This window comes from Oncorhynchus keta, chromosome 22 (assembly GCF_023373465.1).
Source record: "Oncorhynchus keta strain PuntledgeMale-10-30-2019 chromosome 22, Oket_V2, whole genome shotgun sequence".
In the NCBI taxonomy this organism is placed as follows: domain Eukaryota; kingdom Metazoa; phylum Chordata; class Actinopteri; order Salmoniformes; family Salmonidae; genus Oncorhynchus; species Oncorhynchus keta.
In genome coordinates, this window is record NC_068442.1 from 32,521,360 (window position 1) to 32,546,254 (window position 24,895).

The 24,895-nt window shown below is 42.7% G+C and overlaps 2 protein-coding genes across 3 annotated transcripts in view; both read left to right on the forward strand.

The window, feature by feature from the left end:
- LOC118401366 (kelch-like protein 25) overlaps window positions 1–24,895 on the forward strand; it is a 997,662-nt gene that overhangs the window by 309,423 nt on the left and 663,344 nt on the right. The gene's annotated exons all lie outside the window — the stretch shown is intronic.
- Window positions 1–24,895, forward strand: part of LOC118400862 (NT-3 growth factor receptor-like) — a 321,289-nt gene that overhangs the window by 53,117 nt on the left and 243,277 nt on the right. For both annotated transcript variants that reach the window (XM_052475038.1, XM_052475039.1), the window contains exons 2-3: window positions 7,943–8,017; window positions 10,784–10,855. In XM_052475038.1, coding sequence (XP_052330998.1) covers window positions 7,943–8,017; window positions 10,784–10,855 — 147 coding nt within the window. The remainder of the gene's footprint in view (window positions 1–7,942; window positions 8,018–10,783; window positions 10,856–24,895) is intronic.

Below are 24,895 nucleotides of genomic sequence, written 5' to 3' on the forward strand. Positions count from 1 at the left end.
GCCTGAGTGTTAAACTGTATTCCTCACCATCAGACCTGCAGACATTCTGTGCTGCCTGAGTGTTTAACTGTATTCCTCACCATCAGACCTGCAGACATTCTGTGCTGCCTGAGTGTTAAACTGTATTCCTCACCATCAGACCTGCAGACATTCTGTGCTGCCTGAGTGTTTAACTGTATTCCTCACCATCAGACCTGCAGACATTCTGTGCTGCCTGAGTGTTAAACTGTATTCCTCACCATCAGATCTGCAGACATTCAGTGCTGCCTGAGTGTTAAATTGTATTCCTCACCATAAGATCTGCAGACATTCTGTGCTACCTGAGTGTTAAACTGTATTCCTCACCATTAGACCTGCAGACATTCTGTGCTGCCTGAGTGTTAAACTGTATTCCTCACCATCAGACCTGCAGACATTCTGTGCTGCCTGAGTGTTAAACTGTATTCCTCACCATCAGACCTGCAGACATTCTGTGCTGCCTGAGTGTTAAACTGTATTCCTCACCATCAGACCTGCAGACATTCTGTGCTGCCTGAGTGTTAAACTGTATTCCTCACCATCAGATCTGCAGACATTCTGTGCTGCCTGAGTGTTAAACTGTATTCCTCACCATCAGACCTGCAGACATTCAGTACTCCCTGAGTGTTAAACTGTATTCCTCACCATCAGACCTGCAGACATTCTGTGCTGCCTGAGTGTTTAACTGTATTCCTCACCATCAGACCTGCAGACATTCTGTGCTGCCTGAGTGTTAAACTGTATTCCTCACCATCAGATCTGCAGACATTCTGTGCTGCCTGAGTGTTAAACTGTATTCCTCACCAACAGATCTGCAGACATTCTGTGCTGCCTGAGTGTTAAACTGTATTCCTCACCATCAGACTTGAAGACATTCTGTGCTGCCTGAGTGTTTAACTGTATTCCTCACCATCAGACCTGCAGACATTCTGTGCTGCCTGAGTGTTAAACTGTATTCCTCACCATCAGACCTGCAGACATTCTGTGCTGCCTGAGTGTTAAACTGTATTCCTCACCATCAGACCTGCAGACATTCTGTGCTGCCTGAGTGTTAAACTGTATTCCTCACCATCAGACCTGCAGACATTCAGTGCTGCCTGAGTGTTAAACTGTATTCCTCACCATCAGATCTGCAGACATTAATTTCTGCCTGAGGGCCATACTGTATTCCTCACCATCAGAAGATGGGGTAGCAGTGTCTAAGCATACTGTTGTCAGGGGAGAAAGTTTTTGCTGAAATAGGCTTTCCGGTTCAACCATTTGGTTCGGATCACTTCACTTGTTGTGCCAAACTGATTGACAGTGGCATTGAATTCTCTTCCTATATCTACAGTACCTGACAACTTTTTGAGCAACTAATCTAGCATATTTTTATAAACTCTAATCCATGTTTCAGTGCTAATCCATCAGCATATTCTAAAGGCATTTGCAAAAGCATAAGAAAGAAAGAAAATCATTATATTGTTGTTCCAATGAAGAGACTTAAGGAAACAATTTATTCCAGGAATACTCTATAAGGCATGAGAACCAGAATGTATTCAACTGATGAATTCTCACTTTGTCATTGGCGGGTCTTGGTTCAGTGCATCACTCCTGCTGTGGCTCAGTGGGCTCTCGGCACTAGAGGTAGGCCTACACTAAAATAAATCTGCAATATTTCATATTTATGGGGCAAAGACGGATTTCAGTCTGAATATTTTTAAAGTGAGGATGCTTTATTATACAAAGTTATCAGTAGCCAATCTGCTCACAGGGTGATTTTTGCTATGGAAATATGCAAAGCACCTGTTAACTACAAACATTTTTAAAAGCCTACATCATCCTAGCACTCCTGGTGAACACTAGCTCCCACTCGTATATCACAGAGGAGGAAAGAGGGGGTGCTCTGTAGTTGTCAACCCAACCCCCCCTCACTGCAGCTCCTACACTGTACTGCTCCGAAAAACCAAACAATGTGCTGTTGGTTTGACGTTTGATAAACATATAGTTTGTTGTATGATCCACTCCACTCTATAGATAGGTGATACTCTCTGTACAGTAGGTGTGTGTTAATGTCCCTCTCTTCCTCTGCAGTTCTCCGACCACTCCCTCTCTGTAGCCCCTTGCAGTCTCATTACAGCCACTTTAGACAGCTAATTGGTGAATCACTCAATCAGTCAATTAGTAAATCATTCAATTAGGCCCTGGAGGATAGGCAGTGGGATAAAAAGTATCCAATTTTCATACTTGAGTAAAAGTAAAGATACCTTAATAGAAAATGACTCAAGTAAAAGTGAAAATCACCCAGTAATATACTACATGAGTAAAAGTCTAAAAGTATTTGGTTTTAAATATATTTAAGTTTCAAAAGTAAATCTAATTGGTAAAATATACTTAAGTATCAAAAGTAAAACAAACGCTGTAAATCATTTAAAATTCCTTATATTACACAATCAGCACAATTTTCATGTTTTTTTTTAATTTACGGATAGCCAGGGGCGCACTTCAACAAACAACATAATTTACCAATTAAGGATATGTGTTTAGTGAGTCTGCCAGATCAGATGCAGTAGGGATGACCATGGTTGTTCTCTAGATAAGTGTGTGAATTGGATCATTTCGCTTCCTGCTAAGCATTCAAAATGGAATGAGTACTTTTGGATGTCAGGGAAATATAAAATGTTCATAATGTATTTTCTTTACGAATGTAGTGGAGTAAAAGTTGCCAAAAATTTAAATAGCAAAGTAAAGTATAGTATAGATACCCAAAAAACAACTTAAGTAGTACTTTAAATTATTTTTTACTTATGTTCCAACTGAGTGACCACTGAGGATAGGCCTCATGCAGAGTTTAAAATAAACTCAGCCAATCAATCAGAATTTTCACAACTCATGTTTACCTTACGAATTTAATCTCCGTGGGTATTGAATGATTCCGGTTTGTGTGAGGCGGTTTCCCTCTCCTCTCCTCTCAGGGGCAGTTGGGATATGCAAAAAACGCATTTCCAATTCACACGCATGTTAATACACACTTGTACATGTGTGAAATGGAGAAATATAAGCACCCACCAAATAATAAGAAAAATAGCTTTTGGTTTTGTTTTACATGTCGAGTTCATCTGTCGAGGGGATTTGTTGTTCTACATTGCCTCCCCAAATGACGACCCACTTTACTGCTTTGGAAAGCAGAGTTGCTACGTTACATAACGCTGTTTTATCAAGATGTGAGCGGGATAGTCTTAGTATTTTGTCTTTAAGATGAATTGCCAGAAAAAATGCCCGTGAATATAACTCTAGAAGATTTGAGTGATACGTTATGCACCATAGCTGTTGTTCATCACGTTGTCTCATACATTTGCATTTTAAGCAAGTAGGAATGTCAAATGGATTGCCATAGTTTTGTTCTTTGCAATGTTAACTCTCCACTTACTGCCATCTACATGTCCTTTTATATTCTCCTTGAATAAGACAGTATCTGCTTTCCTGTCCATCAGTAGATACACAGTATGTGCTGTATGTGTATGTATACAGTAATGTGTGACTTTATGCTTATACACTGTTGTTTACATAATACATACTGTAGTGTAGGCTACATGTTGTACACATGCACAATTTCAGTGCATAACACCCACAGCAGATTCCAGTCTCAGGTCAGCTATACTGTCCAGTATTCACTGGTCCCGTTTTAGCTTCATGTGGCCCCAACCGTGCATATAACCTACCTGCCACCTGGACAAAATCTCACATCTCACCTGCCATCTGATTTATCTCATATTTCTGGACCTGTTCATGCATGCTAAACAATCATGGTTCTGAGGCATTTCTTAGCAGCTCCTCGGGATGTTGTTTCACATGTAAGCATCACATGGAAAGAGAAGCAGAGAGATCAAGATGGTCTTCCTGGTCTGAACCAAGGGAACATTGCACTGATTCGAAACAGACCAGAGAGTGAGATGGGTTACATTTTAAATTTGTATGGATGATGTAAATATTTGAAGCCAATTTCAAAACTTGATGCCAAAAGAGGCTGGATGTATTTTCCTGAGCTCAGAGATCAGCAATATATGTTGTACACCAGCTTGAGTGCTGATGGATGTGTGTGCTTGTGTGTTGCTGATGGATGTGTGTGCTCGTGTGTTGCTGATGGATGTGTGGGCTCGTGTGTTGAGCGGTTTTGTGAAAAATGTTTTTATGTTTGTGTACACAGAGGGTTCAACATGAAACGCAAAAGAGTTCTACCTGGAACAAAAAAGGGTTCTCCTATAGGGGCAGCCGCAGAACCCTTTTTAAATCCCTTTTTTTCTGAGGGTAGAAACAAATAAAAAAGAGTGTATATGAGAAGAAAGGATGAAAGTCAGAGTAATTGAACAGATAGATGGGAATGAGATAATGGACATGAGAGTTTGAAGTGAGAGAAGTAAAAGTAGGACACTGTGGTGAGTCTTTTAACATTAACTCATTAAGTTACTCACCAAGTTAATTGCCCACAATACATAAGCAATAAGGCATTGCAATTTCACCAGGCCCAAAGGTAACAACTACCTTTTAAGGAAGTGTCTTGCTCTTACCAGAATGTGGTCGTCACTAGTTACCACAATCACAAAGTCATAAATCCGCCTTTTTCTACAATTTATCTTCTTAAGATGTGGTTTTAAACCTAACCCTAACTGTAAACCTAACCTTAAACACACTGCTAATCTTATGCCTAACCCTAACCTTAAAAATAATATTTGTATGATTTATCCAATTTTGACTTTGTGGCTTGGGTAACTAGTGGAAACTGAATAATGCTGAGTTTCAGTTTTAGTACAGTTCAAGAGCATCAATAGTCAGCATGGAGCACCCAGAGTGATTTTAGCTCAGTGTTGTGGAGATGCTCTGGGGACCTCCAGCCATTCGCTTTCATTAAACGTCCCCTCATTACGCAGGACGTAATTGCATTGTAGCTCATTTAAGCCAGCATTAAATCATGTGAATGTGCTTGCACTGGGGGACATACACAGGAAAATGATTCTACCAGACAGTGTATCCCACATACACTACATTTTTTAAAAATCAAATCAAATTTTATTTGTCACATACACATGGTTAGCAGATGTTAATGCGAGTGTAGCGAAATGCTTGTGCTTCTAGTTCCGACAATGCAGTAATAACCAACAAGTAATCTAACTAACAATTCCTAAACTACTGTCTTATACACAGTGTAAGGGGATAAATAATATGTACATAAGGATATATGAATGAGTGATGGTACAGAGCAGCATAGGCAAGATACAGTAGATGGTATCGAGTACAGTATATACATATAAGATGAGTATGTAAACAAAGTGGCATAGTTAAAGTGGCTAGTGATACATGTATTACATAAGGATGCAGTCGATGATATAGAGTACAGTATATACGTATGCATATGAGATGAATAATGTAGGGTAAGTAACATTATATAAGGTAGCATTGTTTAAAGTGGCTAGTGATATATTTACATCATTCCCATCAATTCCCATTATTAAAGTGGCTGGAGTTGAGTCAGTGTCAGTGTGTTGGCAGCGGCCACTCAATGTTAGTGGTGGCTGTTTAACAGTCTGATGGCCTTGAGATAGAAGCTGTTTTTCAGTCTCTCGGTCCCAGCTTTGATGCACCTGTACTGACCTCGCCTTCTGGATGATAGCGGGGTGAACAGGCAGTGGCTCGGGTGGTTGATGTCCTTGATGATCTTTATGGCCTTCCTGTAACATCGGGTGGTGTAGGTGTCCTGGAGGGCAGGTAGTTTGCCCCCGGTGATGCGTTGTGCAGACCTCACTACCCTCTGGAGAGCCTTACGGTTGAGGGCGGAGCAGTTGCCGTACCAGGCGGTGGGTGATACAGCCCGCCAGGATGCTCTCGATTGTGCATCTGTAGAAGTTTGAGTGCTTTTGGTGACAAGCCGAATTTCTTCAGCCTCCTGAGGTTGAAGAGGCGCTGCTGCGCCTTCTTCACGATGCTGTCTGTGTGAGTGGACCAATTCAGTTTGTCTGTGATGTGTATGCCGAGGAACTTAAAACTTGCTACCCTCTCCACTACTGTTCCATCGATGTGGATAGGGGGTGTTCCCTCTGCTGTTTCCTGAAGTCCACAATCATCTCCTTAGTTTTGTTGACGTTGAGTGTGAGGTTATTTTCCTGACACCACACTCCGAGGGCCCTCACCTCCTCCCTGTAGGCCGTCTCGTCGTTGTTGGTAATCAAGCCTACCACTGTTGTGTCGTCCGCAAACTTGATGATTGAGTTGGAGGCGTGCGTGGCCACGCAGTCGTGAGTGAACAGGGAGTACAGGTGAGGGCTCAGAACGCACCCTTGTGGGGCCCCAGTGTTGAGGATCAGAGGGGAGGAGATGTTGTTACCTACCCTCACCACCTGGGGGCGGCCCGTCAGGAAGTCCAGTACCCAGTTGCACAGGGCCGGGTCGAGACCCAGGGTCTCGAGCTTGATGACGAGCTTGGAGGGTACTATGGTGTTGACCAAAAGTATATGAACACTTGCTCGTTGAACATTTCATTCCAAAATCACAGGCATTAATATGGAGTTGGTCCCCGCTATGCTGCTATAACAGCCTCCACTCTTCTGGGAAGGCTTTCCACTAGATGTTTGTGTGGGGACTTGCTTCCAACATTGCTGCGGGAACTTGATTCCATTCAGCCACAAGAGCATTAGTGAGGTAGGCCATTGATTTTGGGCAATTTGGCGTTCCGATTCATCCCAAAGGTGTTCGGTGGTGTTGGGGTTAGGGCTCTGTCAAGTTCTTCCCCACCGATCTCGACAAACCATTTCTGTATGGACCTCGCTTTGTGCACGGGGGCATTGTCATGCTGAAACAGGAAAGGACCTTCCCCAAACTGTTGCCACAAGTTGCAAGCACATAATTGTGTAGAATGTAATTGTATGCTGTAGATTTCCCTCACTGGAACTAGCATGAACCACGAAGAACAGCACCAGGCCATTATTCCTCCTCCACCAAACTTTACAGTTGGCAATATGCATTAGGGCAGGTAGCGTTCTCCTGGCATCCACCAAACTCATATTTGTCTGTCAGACTGCCAGATAGCAGCACCCACCTGTAGCACGCTCTCCAGCAGGTATATCTCTCTGGTCACCCCCAAAACCAATTCTTCCTTTGGCCGCATCAACTTCCAATTCTCTGCTGCCAATCACTGGAACGAACTACAAAAATCTCTGGAAACACTTATTTCCCACACTAGCTTTAAGCACCAGCTGTCAGAGCAGCTCACAGATTACTGCACCTGTACATAGCCCATCTATAATTTAGCCCAAACAACTACCGCTCACCCTACTGTATTTATTTATTTATTTTGCTCCTTTGCACCCCATTATTTCTATCTCTACCTTGCACATTCTTCCACTGCAAATCAACCATTCCAGTGTTTTACTTGCTATATTGTATTTACTTTGCCACCATGGCCTTTTTTTGTTGCCTTTACCTCATTTGCTCACATTGTATATAGACTTATTTTTGTACTGTATTATTGACTGTATGTTTGTTTTACTCCATGTGTAACTCTGTGTTGTTGTATGTGTCGAACTGCTTTGATTTATCGCAATTTGTCGCAATTGTAAATGAGAACTTGTTCTCAACTTTCCTACCTGGTTAAATAAAGGTGAAATAAATAAATAAAAAAATATATTTTTTAAATAGCCGAATTCACTAGTTTGAAGGGGTGTCCACATACTTTTGTAAATATAGTATCTTTACTAGACTATATTAATATACTTTATTTACAGTATTGCCTTGAAGCTTCCTCAGATGGGACTGGAAGGATAAACTTTACAACTGAGATTAACTGTACATGCGACAAATACGAGAGATGCAGTACATAAATCCACAGAATAAACATATAGGTTAAAAGTAGATTTTTAAACTGACTGTCTTCTGTTCTTTCCCTGTGTTCCAGACACATTGAGAACTGGACTGGCCTGCAGACGCTGAAAGATGTGGACATGGAGCTGTACACTGGACTTCAGAGACTGTGAGTATAAACCTGGGAAGAGAGCAGGAACATAAACCATTTACATACTGATGGTGATCTGTGGTTGCTGCAGAGCCCAGAGTGAGCCCAGTGTTGATCTAGTTATGATAGCATACCATATGGATGTGAGACCATGGGCTGTTTCTTGGCCTGAAACATGCAATATGCAAGACATATTTAATGGTATGCAATGATCCTTATCTCACCACCCAGGAACATGGCACCAGGTCTGGTTGGCACACATACTCTATCAGCACTATTGACCACTAGCAGTTGCTTATGTTGCAGGCGTGTTTATTTGAATGCACTGCAGCCAGCCTAAAACAACAGGGCCTCCCTACGGCCCGTTTACACTGATCAAATAACGCTGGAATAGCGGCCAGGAAATGTAATTAAGTCCCTAAACACCCTGGCCTAAGCTAAACACTACAATAAGTCTCTTTTCATCCTCCCTGCTTTGCTGATTCCTTCCCCCCATGCCTACTACCCACCCTCCGAAATCCTGGTCAGGCATCCTGGTCAGACATCCTGGTCCCTCTGAACCTGTGGGGAACACTTCCCTCTTGGAAGTCTCCCCCAGTTTCCCCCAGTCTCCTCCAGGCTCACCCAGTTTCCCCCAGTCTGCCTGAGCTTCCACCAGTGTCCCTCAGCCTCCCTCAAACTCCTTCAGCCTCCCCCAGTGTAAACACTGGTCCTATTAGGGGACACCCAAAGCAGTTGAACAAGGCTGATTAACAGCTCCTCTCATTAACATCAGGCTCACCTGGAGTGGGCTCTGGCTCCTCTGCTCCCTCCCTCCCTCCCTCGCTCTCCTCCAGCAGCAGCCAGGGCTAGATGATAGGGATGACTCACCAGGTAGTGTGCTGCACAGGCAGACCGGAGCAGGAGCTACTCTGGGCACACGCTGGGTCAGCAATACGGGCCTCAGAGCCTCAGCCAGCCCAACTCACTGATTAATATTTAAGTACAAGCCACAGGGGGACATGTGACACATGCGCCTGTGTTGGCCTTGTTAAATCCTTCACTCCCAGGTCCTGGTGTGTCTGACATTGACCACACTGTATTACCCACTGGGCTGCCCTTGTTTAAGCCAAATTCAATATGGGGGAATAAATGTCTTAACATGCCTATTTATGCCTACCAAACACCCAGTGTTACAGTTTCACATCACTGTTAGCCATACTGTATGATGCCATCAGGACTGTTCTGATGTAATCATTCTCTCTCAGATGGATTCTACTGAAAACAGCAGACTGTTCAATGCAAATAAACAGCGTGCAGATGCCTAAAATAAAAATGCATTCAATATACATAATTGATCTCAGCTAAGGAGAGAGAGAGAAGATGCAGGCTCTTGATACTATTCTGATTATAATGATGCCCCGTGTGGAGGGAGAAGAGCAGGGGAGACAGGCTGGAAGATAAGATGGCTTTTAGAATTCTTCAATCTTCTTCAATCTGGCGACCCAAATGTCGCCAATTGCGGGCCTGGCAATGATCCGGAGACACCTGAAACCCCACCTCTTTAAGGAATACCTAGGATAGGATAAGTAATCCTTCTCACCCCCCTTAAAAGATTTAGATGCACTATTGTAAAGTGGCTGTTCCACTGGATGTCATAAGGTGAATGCACCAATTTGTAAGTCGCTCTGGATAAGAGCGTCTGCTAAATGACTTAAATGTTAAATGTTAAATGTTAAATCTGACTGGTTTGCTTGGCCGGTAGTGGACCTGGCAATGATCGGACTGGTTAGCTTGACCGGTAGCGGGCCTGGCAATGATCTGACTGGTTAGCTTGGCCGGTAGTGGATCTGGCAATGATCTGACTGGTTAGCTTGTCTGGTAGCGGATCTGGCAATGACCTGACTGGTTAGCTTGGCTGGTAGCGGGCCTAGCAATGATCTAACTGGTTAGCTCGTCCGGTAGCGGATCTGCCAATGATCTGACTGGTTAGCTTGGCCGGTAGCGGGCCTAGCAATGATCTAACTGGTTAGCTTGTCCGGTAGCGGATCTGGCAATGATCTGACTGGTTAGCTTGTCGGTAGCAGATCTGGCAATGATCTGACTGGTTAGCTTGTCCGGTAGCGGATCTGGCAATGATCTGACTGGTTAGCTTGGCCGGTAGCGGGCCTAGCAATGATCTAACTGGTTAGCTTGTCCGGTAGCGGATCTGGCAATGATCTGACTGGTTAGCTTGTCCGGTATCGGATCTGGCAATGATCTGACTGGTTAGCTTGTCCGGTAGCGGATCTGGCAATGATCTGACTGGTTAGCTTGGCCGGTGTAAAATTCAGTTAAGAGCCCAAAATATTCCCTCACACACTCCCAGTGCACTGCTTTCACAGCCCATTATTAACTGTAAATGATACATTTATGAAGACCTGTCTTCGACCAATCAGCAGACAGTTGCTGTTTCTGTGAAGCTTGTGCGACCTGAGTGCCTACATCTTAATGTGGGTGTAGCCACGCTACACTGAAAAACCCTGGTTTCCATGGACACACTGGCAGGAATATGTCGGTGGTTATAATTGTGGAATAGCATTTTATTTTTCTTCATGCTTACTTTATCCATAAACGTAGGAGGAAAGATCTGTTAGTATCAACAATAGTAACCTTGAGTGAATTGTTTTTTCCGCTTTATGCTAAACATCTCACCAATGTAAATTGACACGATCTCATGCCTGTGTATAATTATTTCCATATGTGTAACTTTCAGTAAACTGTTTACATGCCTTACGTGTGTGTGTCACTGTGTGTCTCTTCCAGAACAATCATGAATGGCAACCTGCGAGGTATCCAGGCCAGAGCCTTCTCCCAGAACCCCCACCTGCGTTACATGTGAGTGGTGTTACTGTTACCTCATTCTCTCTCTCTCTAGGCTGACTGGTAAACACAAATGAGAACATACATCACATCTGCCATTCATCCCCTCATCTTTTTTACAATTATTTTTGGCAGACTGCATTGTTCACAGTTCACCGCCGTCTGACTGTGCACACTGACTGACTGATATTCATTCAACAGTGACATATTCAGATTGACTATGTCACATATTTACCAAAGCAAGCAGAGTTTAGTTTAGCACAAGCTTGGGAGAGTCATGACAGAGCAGCCATTTCCAATGTAATCCTGATTGTTTATATGCCGGCATCCTGTTCCACACGAGACCCACAAACCATTCTAGCTCTCTCCCTGTGACCCTGTCCCATCTCAGGCATACATTATCCTAACATACATAATTCACCCAGATCAACCTCCTCTTGAAGGAAATAAGCATGTTCCTTCTGCAGTGATATGCCAGTTCAGCTCCAGTGCCTGGGTCTTCTTCCTGGTGCTTCACATACGGCTGAACACACACAGTTCCACCATGTTATGTTTGCTGTGTCTGTTCATAATGATTAGATTAGAGAGTTTAATAGGCACATGTACAGGGTTGCAGATGTAATTATATGGTACAGTGAAATTCTTAAGCTTCAAGCTCCAACAATCAGCACAAAGTGAAATAAAAATACAAAAATATAATAAAAATAGATAATAATACAAATTTGAGTATATACATATTGACAACTGTACAATGGTAAATGTCCATTGGGGTGGGGGCGCAGGTGGCTTACTAGTGGTGACTATTCAGTGTGATAATGTCCACTGGAGCGGGGCAGGGTAAACACCCCCCGGAGGTGGGAGAGGGGAAATGTTCATCGGGGGACAGGAGTGGAAGTAGGAAGCCCGACGGGTTTGTTCAGCAGCCTGATGGTCTGTTGGTCTGGGGGTGGAAGCTATTGGCCAGTCTTACAGTTTTTGCAATGATACTCCCATACTGCCCGCATCTGAGTGATGGAAACGTAAAGAACAGGACATTACTCAGGTGGCTGGGGTTTCTGGTGAACTTCTTGGCCTTCCTGCGACACCTGGTGTTGTAGGTGTCCTGGAGGGTAGGCGGTGTGTACCCAATGGTACGTTCGGCTGAGTATACCTCACTCTGTAGCACCTTGCAGTCCACAGCGGTGGAGTTGCCATACCAGGCTGTGATGCAGCTTGACAGTATGCTCTCGATGGTGCTCCTGTAGAACACTGTGAGGGCCTTCGGGGACAGGCCGAATTTCTTCAGCATCCTGAGATTGAAGAGTTGCTGTCATTCCTTCTTCACAATGGTGTCCGTGTGGTTTGACTATTTCAGCTCAGAGGAGATGTGTACGCCGAGGAACTTATAGTTTTTGAACGCCTTTACTAGAGGTCGACCGATTAATTGGAATGGCCGATTAATTAGGGCCGACTTCAAGTTTTCATACCAATCGTAAATCGGTATTTTTGGCCTATTTTATTTTAATATTTTTTTTTTTACACCTTTATGTAACTAGCCAAGTCAGTTAAGAACACATTCTTATTTTCAATAACGGCCTAGGAACGGTGGGTTAACTGCCTTGTTCAGGGGCAGAACGACAGATTTTTACCTTGTCAGCTCCGGGATTCAATCTTGCAACCTTAACTAGTCCAACGCTCTAACCACCTGCCTCTCATTGCACTCCACTAGGAGCCTGCCTGTTACGCGAATGCAGTAGAAGCCAAGGTAAGTTGCTAGCTAGCATTAAACTTATCTTATAAAAAACAATCAATCAATCAATCATAATCACTAGTTAACTACACATGGTTGATGATATTACTAGTTTATCTAGCGTGTCCTGCGTTGCATATAATCGATGCAACGCAGGGGGATGATTTAACAAAAGCGCATTTATGAAAAAAGCACAATCGTTCCATGACTGTACCTAACCATAAACACCAATGCCTTTCTTAAAATCAATACACAGAAGTATATATTTTTAAACCTGCATATTTCGCGAAAAGAAATCCAGGTTAGCAGGCAATATTAACCAGGGGAAATTGTGCGTTCATTGCACGCAGCGTCAGGGTATATGCAACAGTTTGGGCAGCCTGGCTCATTGCAAACTAATTTGCCAGACTTTTACGTAATTATGACATAACATTGAAGGTTGTACAATGTAACAGGAATATTTAGACTTATGGATGCCATCCGTTAGATAAAATACGGAACGGTTTCGTATTTCACTGAAATAATAAACGTTTTGTTTTCGAAATGATAGTTCTGGATTCGACCATATTAATGACCAAAGGCTCATATTTCTGTGTTATTATGTTATAATTAAGTCTATGATTTGATATTTGATAGAGCAGTCTGACTGAGCGATGGTAGGCAGCAGCAGGCTCGTAATAATTCATTCAAACAGCACTTTCGTGCATTTTGCCAGCAGCTCTTCGCAAGCACAGCACTGTCTATGACTTCAAGCCTATCAACTCCCGAGATTAGGCTGGTGTAACCGATGTGAAATGGCTAGCTAGTTAGCGGGGTGCCCGCTAATAGCGTTTCAATCGTCACTCGTTCTGATACTTGGAGTGGTTGTTCCCCTTGCTCTGCATGGTTAACGCTGCTTCGAGGGTGGCTGTTGTCGATGTGTTCCTGGTTCGAGCCCAGATAGGAGCGAGGAGAGGGACGAAAGCTATACCGTTAAAATGGCAATACTAAAGTGCCTATAAGAACATCCAATATTCAAAGGTATATGAAATACAAAATGGTATAGAGAGAAATAGTCCTATAAATACTATATTAACTACAACCTAAAACCTCTTACCTTGGAATATTGAAGTCTCATGTTAAAAGGAACCACCAACTTTCATATGTTCTCATGTTCTGAGCAAGGAGCTTCAGCATGAGCTTTTTTACATGGCACATATTGCACTTACTTTCTTGTCCAACACTTTGTTTTTGCATTATTTAAACGAAATTGAACATGTTTCATTATTTATTTGAGGCTAAATAGATTTTTATTGATGTATTATATTAAGTTAAAAATAAGTGTTCATTCAGTATTGTTGTAATTGTCATTATTACAAATACATTTTAAAAAATCGGGCGATTAATCGGTATCTGCCTTTTTTTTTGGTCCTCCAATAATCGGAATCAGTATCGGCGTTGAAAAATCATAATCGGTCGGCCTCTAGTCTCAACGTCCATTGATGAGGATGGGGGCATGCCCAGCCTGGTTCCTCCTGAAGTTCACAATCAGCTCCTTTGTTTTTCTGATGTTAAGGGAGAGGCTGTTTACCTGGAACCAAACCGTCAGGGTGCCTACCTCCTCCTTGTAGGCCGTCTCGTCGTTGTTGGTAATCAGCCCTACTATTGTTGTGTCATCAGCTAACTTGATTATGGCGTTGGAACTGTGTGAGGCCACACAGTTGTGGGAAAGGGAAAGGGGGATGGATACCTAGTTAGTTGTCCAACCTAGTTAGTTGTCCAACCTTTTGCATTTAACCTCTGAATCAGAGAGGTGCGGGGGGCTGCCATAATGGATATCTACGTCTTTGGCCCTGGGGAACAGTGGGTTAACTGCCTTGCTCTGGGGCAGAATGACAGATTTTTACCTTCTCAGCTCGGGGATTCGATCCAGCAATTGTTTAATTACTTGCCCAACACATGTATGCATGGAGTAAATCAAATCAAATCAAATGTATTCATAAAGCCCTTCTTACATCAGCTGATATCTCAAAGTGTTGTACAGAAACCCAGCCTATAACCCCAAACAGCAAGGAATGCAGGTGTAGAAGCACGGCGGATAGGATAAATTCCCTAGAAAGGCCATAACCTAGGAAGAAACCCGTAGAGGAAACAGGTTATGGTGGTGGCCAGTCCTCTTCTGGCTGTGCCGAGTGGAGATTATAACAGAACATGGACAAGATGTTCAAATGTTCTATGTTCATAGATGACCAGCAGGGTCAAATGATAATCACATAGCCGATCATTCAGAGTATCTCTACCACTCCTGCTGTCTCTAGAGAGATGAAAACAGCAGGTCTGGGACAGGTAGCATGTCCGGTGAACAGGTCAGGGTTCCTTAGCCGCAGGCAGGCAGAACAGTTGAAGCTGGAGCAGCAGTCCGGCCAGGTGGACTTGGGACTGGCAAGGAGTCATCAGGCCAGGTAGTCCTGAGGCATGGTCCTAGGGCTCAGGTCCTCCGAGAGAGAGAAAGAAAGCATTAGAGAGAGCATACTTAAATTCACACAGGATACCGGACAAGACAGGAGACATACTCCAGATATAAAAGATTAACCCTAGCCCCCGACACATAAACTACTGCAGCATAAATACTGGAGGCTGAGACAGGAGGGGTCGGGAAACACTGTGGCCCCGTCCGACGATACCCACGGACAGGGCCAAACAGGCAGGATATAACCCCTCCCACTTTGCCAAAGCACAGCCCCCACACCACTAGAAGGATATCTTCAACCACCACTACCATCCTGAGACAAGGTCGAGTATAGCCCACAAAGATCTCCGCCACAGCACAAGCCAAGGGGGGGGCAACCCAGACAGGAATATCAGGGGGGGCAACCCAGACAGGAATATCACATCAGTGACTCAACCCACTCAAGTGACGCACACCTCCTAGGGACGGCATGAAAGAGCACCAGTAAGCCAGTGACTCAGCCCCTGTAATAGGGTTAGACGCAGAGAATCCCGGTGGAGAGAGGAGAACTTGCCAAGCAGAGACAGCAAGGGCGGTTCGTTGCTCCAGTGTCTTTCCGTTCACCTTCACACTCCTAGGCCAGACTACACTCAATCACAGGACCCACTGAAGAGATGAGTCTTCAATAAAGACTTAACAGTTGAGACCGAGTCTGTGTCTCTTACATGGGTGGGGAGACCATTCCATAAAAATGGAGCTCTATAGAAGAAAGCCCTGCCTGGCCTGCGTCTTGTGACCGTAGCGTACGTGTAGGTATGTAGGTATGTACGGCAGGACCAAATCATAGAGATAGGTAGGAGCAAGCCCATGTAATGCTTTGTAGGTTAGCAGTAAAACTTTGAAATCAGCCCTTGCCTTTACAGGAAGCCAGTGTAGAGAGGCTAGCACTGGAGTAATGTGATCACATTTTTTGTGCAGCCGTGTTTAGCACTAACAGAAGTTTATTTTGTGCTTTGTCTGGGTAGCCGGAAAGTAGAGCATTGCAGTGGTCTAACCTAGAAGTGACAAAAGCATGGATACATTTTTCTGCATTTTTCGGCAGAAAGTTAAGGATTTTTGCAATGTTACGTATATGGAAAAAAGCTGTCCTTGAAACAGTCTTGATATGTTCGTCAAAAGAGAGATCAGGGTCCAGAGTAACGTGGAGGACCTTCACAGTTTTATTTGAGACGACTGTACAACCTTCAAGATTAATTGTCAGAATCAACAGAAGATCATTTTGTTTCTTGGCACCTAGAACAAGCATCTCTGTTTTGTCCGAGTTTAGAGGTAGAACATTTGCAGCCATCCACTTCCTTATGTCTGAAACACAGGCTTCCAGCTAGGGCACTTTTGGGACTTCACCATGTTTCATTGACATGTACAGCTGTGTGTCATCTGCATAGCAGTGAAAGTTAACATTATGTTTCCAAATGACATCAGCAAGATGTAAAATATATAGTGAAAACAATAGTGGTCCTAAAACGGAACCTTGAGGAACACCAAAATTTACACTTGATTTGTCAGAGGACAAACCATCCACAGAGACAAACTGATATCTTTCCGACAGATAAGATCTAAACCAGGCCAGAACTTGTCCGTGTAGACCAATTTGGGTTTCCAGTCTCTCCAAAAGAATGTGGTGATCGATGGTATCAAAAGCAGCACTAAGGTCTAAGAGCATGAGGACAGATGCAGAGCCTCAGTCTGACGCCATTAAAAGGTCATTTACCACCTTCACAAGTGCAGTCTCAATGCTATGATGGGGTCTAAAACCAGACTGAAGCGTTTCATATACATTGTTTGTCTTCAGGAAGGCAGTGAGTTGATGTACAACAGTTTTTTCAAAAACGTTTGAGAGGAATGGGAGATTCTATATTGGCCGATAGCTTTTCATATTTTCTGGGTCAAGGTTTGGCTTTTTCAAGAGAGGCTTTATTACTGCCACTTTTAGTGAGTTTGGTACACATCCGATGGATAGAGTGCAAATTTTATGTTCAACATAGGAGGGCCAAGCACAGGAAGCAGCTCTTTCAGTAGTTTAGTTGGAATAGGGTCCAGTATGCAGCTTGAAGGTTTATAGAGGCCATGATTATTTTCATCATTGTGTCAAGAGATATAGTACTCAAACACTTGAGTGTCTCCCTTGTTCCTAGGTCCTGGCAGAGTTGTGCAGACTCAGGACAACTGAGCTTTGGAGGAATAAAGAGGAGTCCGTAATTTGTTTTTTAATGATCATGATCTTTTCCTCAAAGAAGTTCTTGAATTTATCACAGCTGAAGTGAAAGCCATCCTCTCTTGGGGAATGCTGCTTTTTAGTTAGCTTTGCGACAGTATCAAAAAGACATTTGGGATTGTTCTTGTTTTCCTCAATTAAGTTGGAAAAATAGGATGATTGAGCAGGAGTGAAAGCTCTTCGATACTGCACGGTACTGTTTTTCCAAGCTTTATTTATTTATTTTATTTAACCTTTATTTAACCAGGAAGGGCTCATTGAGATTAAAATATATTTTTAAAGAGCGCCCTGGCCAAAATAGGCAGCACCAAGTCATTACAAAAAAATTACAGAGAGACAACATGAAAAACTACAAGTAATCTAGTAAAAACCATTGAATTGCAAGAGAACCATTGAATTACAAGAGTCTAAAACAATTTCAGCTTCATTTTTTTTGTAAGTGTTGAATATGCAATGTAAAATTCCAAGATATTTATATGAGGTTACAACCTCAATCTCCTTTCCCTGACAGGTAGTAATAGGTGAAAGGTTCAGAGGTCTATTTCTTGCATTAGAAAACACCATTAGTTTAGTTTTGTCAGTATTGAGGATAAGCTTCAATTGACACAAGGTATGTTGAACAGTATAAAAGCTGTTTGCATGTTCTGGAAAGCTTTTGTAAGAGACGAGGCACAACAGTAAATAACAGTATCATCAGCATAAATATTAAGTTGTGCATTTTGGACATTTTTGTCTAAATCATTTATATAAATAGTGAATAAGAGAGGACCAAGTGCAGAGCCTTGGGGCACACCATTCAAGACAGATAATTTGACAGACATAAGCCCATCAAATTGAGTGCACTGAGTTTTATCAGAGAGATAGTTAGCAAACCATGCAACTGCATGCTCCGAAATACCTACACTCGACAATCTCTGCCTTAGTATAGCATGATCAGCTGTATCAAAAGCCTTAGAGAGATCAATAAAAAGTGAGACACAGTGCTGTTGTTTGTCAATGGCTTCAGTGATATCATTTAAAACCTTCATGGCTGCTGTAATTGTGCTATGCTTCTTCCTGAAGCCCGATTGGTACATTGATAAAATAGAGTTAGTAAATATAAACTCTTTCAGCTGTTCACTTACAAGGGTTTCAAGTATTTTCACCAGGGGTGACAGCTTTGAGATTGGCCGATAGTTATTTAGAATAGTTGGATCTCCCCTTTTAAAAGTGGTAGGACAAATGCTGATTCCCAGATCTTTGGAATTTCATTACATTCCAGGGTTAGATTAAACAGAGATTTAAGTGGTTCAGCTATGAAATCAGCTGCCAGATTTAAAAAGATCAGGACCTGCAAGCATGCTCTGATCTAAGGATTTCAAGGGCTTTATGTACCACCTGCACTGAGAATGGCAAAAATTCAGCATTTCAGTTTTGTCATATATAGCAACAGAGTCCTTCAAAACACATGGTAATTCATTAACATTACTGTTACCAGACATAGACTTAATAGCCTTCCAAAACTTTCTAGGGTCATTCAGGTTATCAGTGGTAACAGACATAAAATATTCAGACCTGGCCCTCCTGAGAAGAAAATAAAACGCCTAAAAATAAGCCAATCAGCATCAGAACATGATTTCCTTGCTTTAGCTAGATTAAGGTCATGAATAATACAAGACAGCTCAGAAGAAAACCATGGATTATCCCGCCCTTTAACCCTGAACCTGCGGAATGGGGCTTGTTTGTTTACTATTTGGGAAAACCCATCATGAAAGAATTTCCAGGCAGTTTCCACATCAGGGATAAGCTAGTCGGAAGACTTCCAGTTTGGTGTGGCGCCATTTCCCTTCCAATTTTCTTGCTTCAGAGCATGGGTATTTTCTGTATGCCAGGGTGCTAGTTTCTTATGACAAAAACAAATTGGATTTTAGGGATGCGACTGCATCTAAGGGTATTGCGCAAAGTTAAATTGAGTTCCTCAGTTAGGTAGGTAACTGATTTTTATACTCTGACATCCTTGGGTAGGCGGTGGGAGTCTGGAAAGGCATCTAGGAGTCTTTGGGTTGTCCGAGAATTTATAGCATGGCTTTTTATGATCCCTGGTTGGGGTCTGAGCAGATTATTTGTTGCAATTGCAAACGTAATAAAATGGTTGTCCGATAGTCTATGATTATGTGGAAAAACATTCACTCCTTTCAGATCATTGGGACGCTAGCGTCCCACCTCGACAACATCCGGTGAAATTGCAGAGCGCGAAATTCAAAAACAAAAGTAGTAATATTAAACATTCATAAAAATACTAGTGTTATACACCATTCTTTAGCTTAGAATCTTGGTAATCGAACCGCTTTGTCCGATTTATAATAGGCTTCTTGGGCGAAAGCATAGCATTTGATCATCTGAGGACAGCGCATCACCCACTTCCTGCATTGACATGAATTCATAACCTGCACAAGTGTCACAAAACTGAAAGATAGCGATAAAATAAATCACTTACCTTTGAAGATCTTCATCTTTTTGCAATCCAGAGTGTCCCAGTTACAAAATGAATGGTCATTTTGTTCGATAAAGTCCTTCTTTATATCCCCAAAAAGTCAGTTTAGTTGGCGCGCTTCATTCAATAATCCACCGGTTTCCCCTCGTTCAAAATGCATACGAAATGAATCCCAAACGTTACCAATATACTTCATCCAAACAAGTCAAATAACGTTCCTAATCAATCCTCAGGTACCCTAATATATAAATAAATGATCAAATTTAAGACAGAAAATAGTAACTTTTTTCCCGAGATAAATACCCAAGTGTGCACCCTCACCGGAGCGCGCCACAAACATTTTCCAACCAAGCAGAGGCATAACGGAAGTCAGAAATAGCGACAAAATAAATCACTTACCTTTGAAGATCTTCGTCTTTTTGCCATCCAGAGTGTCCCAGTTACACAATGAATGGTCGTTTTGTTCGATAAAGTCCTTCTTTATATCCCAAAAATGTCAGTTTATTTGGCGTGTTTGATTCAGAAATACACCTGTTCCAACTCACCCAACATGCCTACAATGGAATCTAAAAAGTTACCTGTAAACTTCGTCCAAACAATTCAAACAACGTTTCTAACCCAACCTCAGGTACCCTAATATGTAAATAATCGATAAAATTGAAGACGGAATAAACTGTGTTCAATACCGGAGAAAAAGAACGAGTTGCGCGCAAAAAGAATAGAATCCTTCTGAGTGATACTTCGAAAGAATATGACTACTTCTTCATTTTTCAAAACTCAAGCACGAAACCATTTCTAAAGACTGTTGGCATCTAGTGGATGCCATAGGAACTGCAATTCGGGTCCTAATTATTAGACTTTCCCATAGAAAAGCATTAAAAAGTCCAATGACCTCAAAAAAAAGAAAATCCTGGATGGATGTCCTCAGGATTTCGCCTGCCAAATTAGTTTGGTTATACTCACAGACATTATTATAAACTTAAGAGTGTTTTCTATCCAATACTACCATGCATATGCATATCCTAGCTTCTGGGCCTGGGTAACAGGCAGTTTACATTGGGCACCTCAGTCATCCAAACGTCCAAATACTGCCCCCTAGCCTCACAAAGTTAAGATCCACAACATTTATTCCACAGGACAAAACTAGGTCCAGAGTATGACTGTGGCAGTGAGTAGGTTCGGAGACATGTTGGACAAAACCCACTGAGTCGATGATGACTCCGGAAGGCTTTTGGAGTGGGTCTGTGTACTTTTCCAGGTGAATATTAAAGTCACCAAAAATGTGAGTATTATCTGCCATGACTACAAGGTCCGATAGGAATTCAGTAAACTCAGTGAAGAACGATGTATATGACCCAGGAGGCCTGTAAACCGTAGCTATAAAAAGTGATTGAGTAGGCTGCATAGATTTCATGATTAGAAGCTCAAAAGACGAAAATGACGTTTTTTTTTTAGTAAATTGAAATTTGCTATCATAAATGTTAGCAACACCTCCGGGGGACGCGTGCGGTATATGGTCACTAGTGTAACCAGGACGTGAGGCCTCATTTTACACAGTAAATTCATCAGGCTTAAGCCATATTTCAGTCAGGCCAATCACATCAAGATTATGATCAGTGATTAGTTCATTGACAATAACTTCCTTTGAAGTGAGGGATCAAACATTAAGTAGCCCTATTTTGAGATGTGAGGTATGACAATCTCTTTCAATCATGGCAGGAATGGAGAAGGTCTTTATTCCAGTGAGATTGCTAAGGCGAACACCGCCATGTTTAGTTTTGCCCAACCTAGGTCGAGGCACAGACAGTCTCAATGGGGATAGCTGAGATGACTACACTTACTGTGCTAGCTAACAGCCTGCCGCCTGGCCTGCACCCTATCTCATTGTGGAGCTAGGGGAGTTAGAGCCCTGTCTATGTTCGTAGATAAGATGAGAGCACCCCTCCAGCTAGGATGGAGTCCGTCACTCCTCAACAGGCCAGGCTTGGTCCTGTACAGGAGGGGACTGAGGACGCACCCTTGTAGGGCTCCTGTGTTGAGGGTCAGTGTGGAGTAGGTGATGTTGCCTACCTTCACCACCTGGGACCGGCCCGTCAAGAAGTCTAGGACCCAGTAGCATAGGAAGGTGTTCAGACCCAGGGCCATGAGCTTTGTGGTGAGCTTAAAGGGTAATAGGGTATTGAAACCCGAGCTGTAGTCGATGAACAGCATCCTCACATATGCATTCATTTTGGTCCAGGTGAGTGAGAGCAGTGGGCAGTGCAATGGCGATTGCGTCGTGGATCTGTCAGGGGCAGTAAGCGAATTGGAGAGGGCCGAGTGTGTCGGGGAGGGTGGAGGTGATGTGGTCTTTAACTAGCCTCTCGAAGCACTTCATGATGACGAATGTTTCACTTTCCCTTTCTTGGGCACAGTGATGGTAGTGGACATCTTGAATTAGGTGGGGATAGCGGCCTGAGCAAGAGAGATTGAAAATGTCTGAAAACAGCCAGCTGCTCTGCACATGCTCTGAGGGCACGGCTTTGGATGCCGTCTGGGCCAGCAGACTTACGAGGGTTAATATGTTTGAATGACTTATACACGTCCTCCATGGAGACTGTAAGTACTTAGCTGTTAGCGACACGGCTGGCTTTCTTTTTTGTAATCTGTGATCGTTAGGAGCCACTGCGTTATACGCCTTGTGTCCGACCCGCTGAATTGCTCCTCCACTTTGTCCCTATACATGTGTTTCGCCATCTTGATTGATCTATGTAGTTTGTATTTGTACAGTTTAACCATACTATTGACCCTGTTGACCTAATGTATGTACTGTATGTGGTTCGAAAGCAAGGCTGGGCCTTCAAGCAGATGCATTTATTCCATTGTATTCTTTAATAAGAGCACACTCTTCACTGGCTGTGTACATATTCTGAATGAACCCAATTTCAGGTTGTTGATAAGTGCAGTGGTTTCTGTCAAGAGTGAGGGAATTAATGGTAGTTAGTGGACTGTATGCATGGGCAGACTGGCAGCAGAGTGTTGGTGATTTCCATAAGAAAGTTGACACGTTTTCTGTGTGACAGCTCTGTTATTAAAAAGTTTTCCCAGAGTAAACAGCGAGGAAGAAATTTAATAGCAGTCTACTACCTCGACTCACTAGTATGTAATCTCAGCTGTCAATCACACACTACAGTATAGCAGTCCCAGATCTTTTGTCGTATTCATCACTGCTCTTGTGTATGTTTGTGTATACGTATGTACACTACCAATCAAACGTTTTAGAACACCTACTCATTCAAGGGTTTTTCTTTATTATTTCTATTTTCTACATTGTAGAATAATAGTGAAGACATCAAAACTATGAAATAACACATATGGAATCATGTAGTAACCAAAAAAGTGTTAAACAAATCAAAATATTTTTTATATTTTTACTTTAAATAGCCACAATTGACCTTGATGACAGCTTTGCACACTCTTGGCATTCTATCAAACAGTTTCATGAAGTAGTCACATGGAATGCATTTCAATTAACCGGTGTGCCTTCCTAAAAGTTCATTTGTGGAATGTCTTACCTTTTTAATTTATTTCCAATCAGTTGTGTTGTGACAAAGGTAGGGGGGGTATACAGAAGATAGTCTTATTTGGTAAAAGACCAAGTCCATATTATGGCAAGAACAGCTCAAATACGCAAAGAGAAATGACAGTCCATCATTACTTTAAGACATGAAGGTCAGTCAATACGGAAATTTCAAGAAAGTTTCTTCGAGTGCAGTCTCAAAAATCATCAAGTGCTATGATGAAGCTGGCTCTCGTGAGGACCTCCGCAGGAATGGAAGACCCAGAGTTACCTCTGCTGCAGAGGATAAGTTCATTAGAGTTACCAGCCTCAGAAGTTGCAGCCCAAATAAATGATTCACAGAGTTCAAGTAACAGACACATCTCAACCTCAACTGATCAGAGGAGACTGTGTGAATCGGGCCTTCATGGTCGAATTGCTGCAAAGAAACCACTAGTAAAGGACACCAATAAGAAGAAGAGACTTGCTAGGGCCAAGAAACACGAGAAACGGACATTAGACTGGTGAAAATTTGTCCTTTGGTCTGGAGTCCATCCCATCTAGTTTGGACTCCATCCCATCTTACATAGTCTCCAGGGTTATTTTACCAAGAAGGTGAGTGATGGAGTGCTGCATCAGATGACCTGGCCTCCACAATCCCCGACCTCAACCAAATTGAGATGGTTTGGGATGAGTCAGACCGCAGAGTGAAGGAAAAGCGGCCAACAAGTGCTCAGCATATGTGAGAACTGTGGGGCGGCAGGGTAGCCAAGTGGTTAGAGCGTTGGACTAGCAGCCGGAAGGTTGAGAGTTCAAACCCCTGAGCTGACAAGGTACAAATCTGTCGTTCTTCCCCTGAACAGGCAGTTAACCCACTGTTCCTAGGCCGTCATTGAAAATAAGAATTTTTTCTTAACAGATTTGCCTGGTTAAATAAAGGTAAAATAAATAAAATAAAAAAATTCCTTCAACACTGTTGGAAAAGCATTCCAGGTGAAGCTGGTTGAGAGAATGCCAAGAGTGTGTGAAACTGTCATCAAGTCAAAGGGTGGCTATTTGAAGAATCTCAAATATAAAATATGTTTTGATTTGTTTAACACTTTTTTGGTTACTACATTATTCCATGTGTTATTTCATAGTTTTGATGCCTTCACTATTATTCTACAATGTAGAAAATAGTATAAAATAAAGAAAAACCCTTGAATGAGTAGGTGTTCTAAAATGTTTGACCGGTAGTGTACATTTTCATGTGAGTGGGTACACATGAAAGTTAATGTGTGGCAAAAAGCATGAATAAAAGTGTATGTGCGTATCTTTTCTTTTCTGTTACATGATTCAGAGAAGCTGGCCTTGACTAGAACAGGGCTCCGGGCAGCCGAGCGGAAATGGAGGAAAACTTGCCTCCCTGCGGACCTGGCATCCTTTCGCTCCCTCCTCTCTACATTTTCCTCCTCTGTCTCTGCTGCTAAAGCCACTTTCTACCACTCTAAATTCCAAGCATCTGCCTCTAACCCTAGGAAGCTCTTTGCCACCTTCTCCTCCCTCCTGAATCCTCCTCCCCCTCCCCCCTCCTCCCTCTCTGCAGATGACTTCATCAACCATTTTGAAAAGA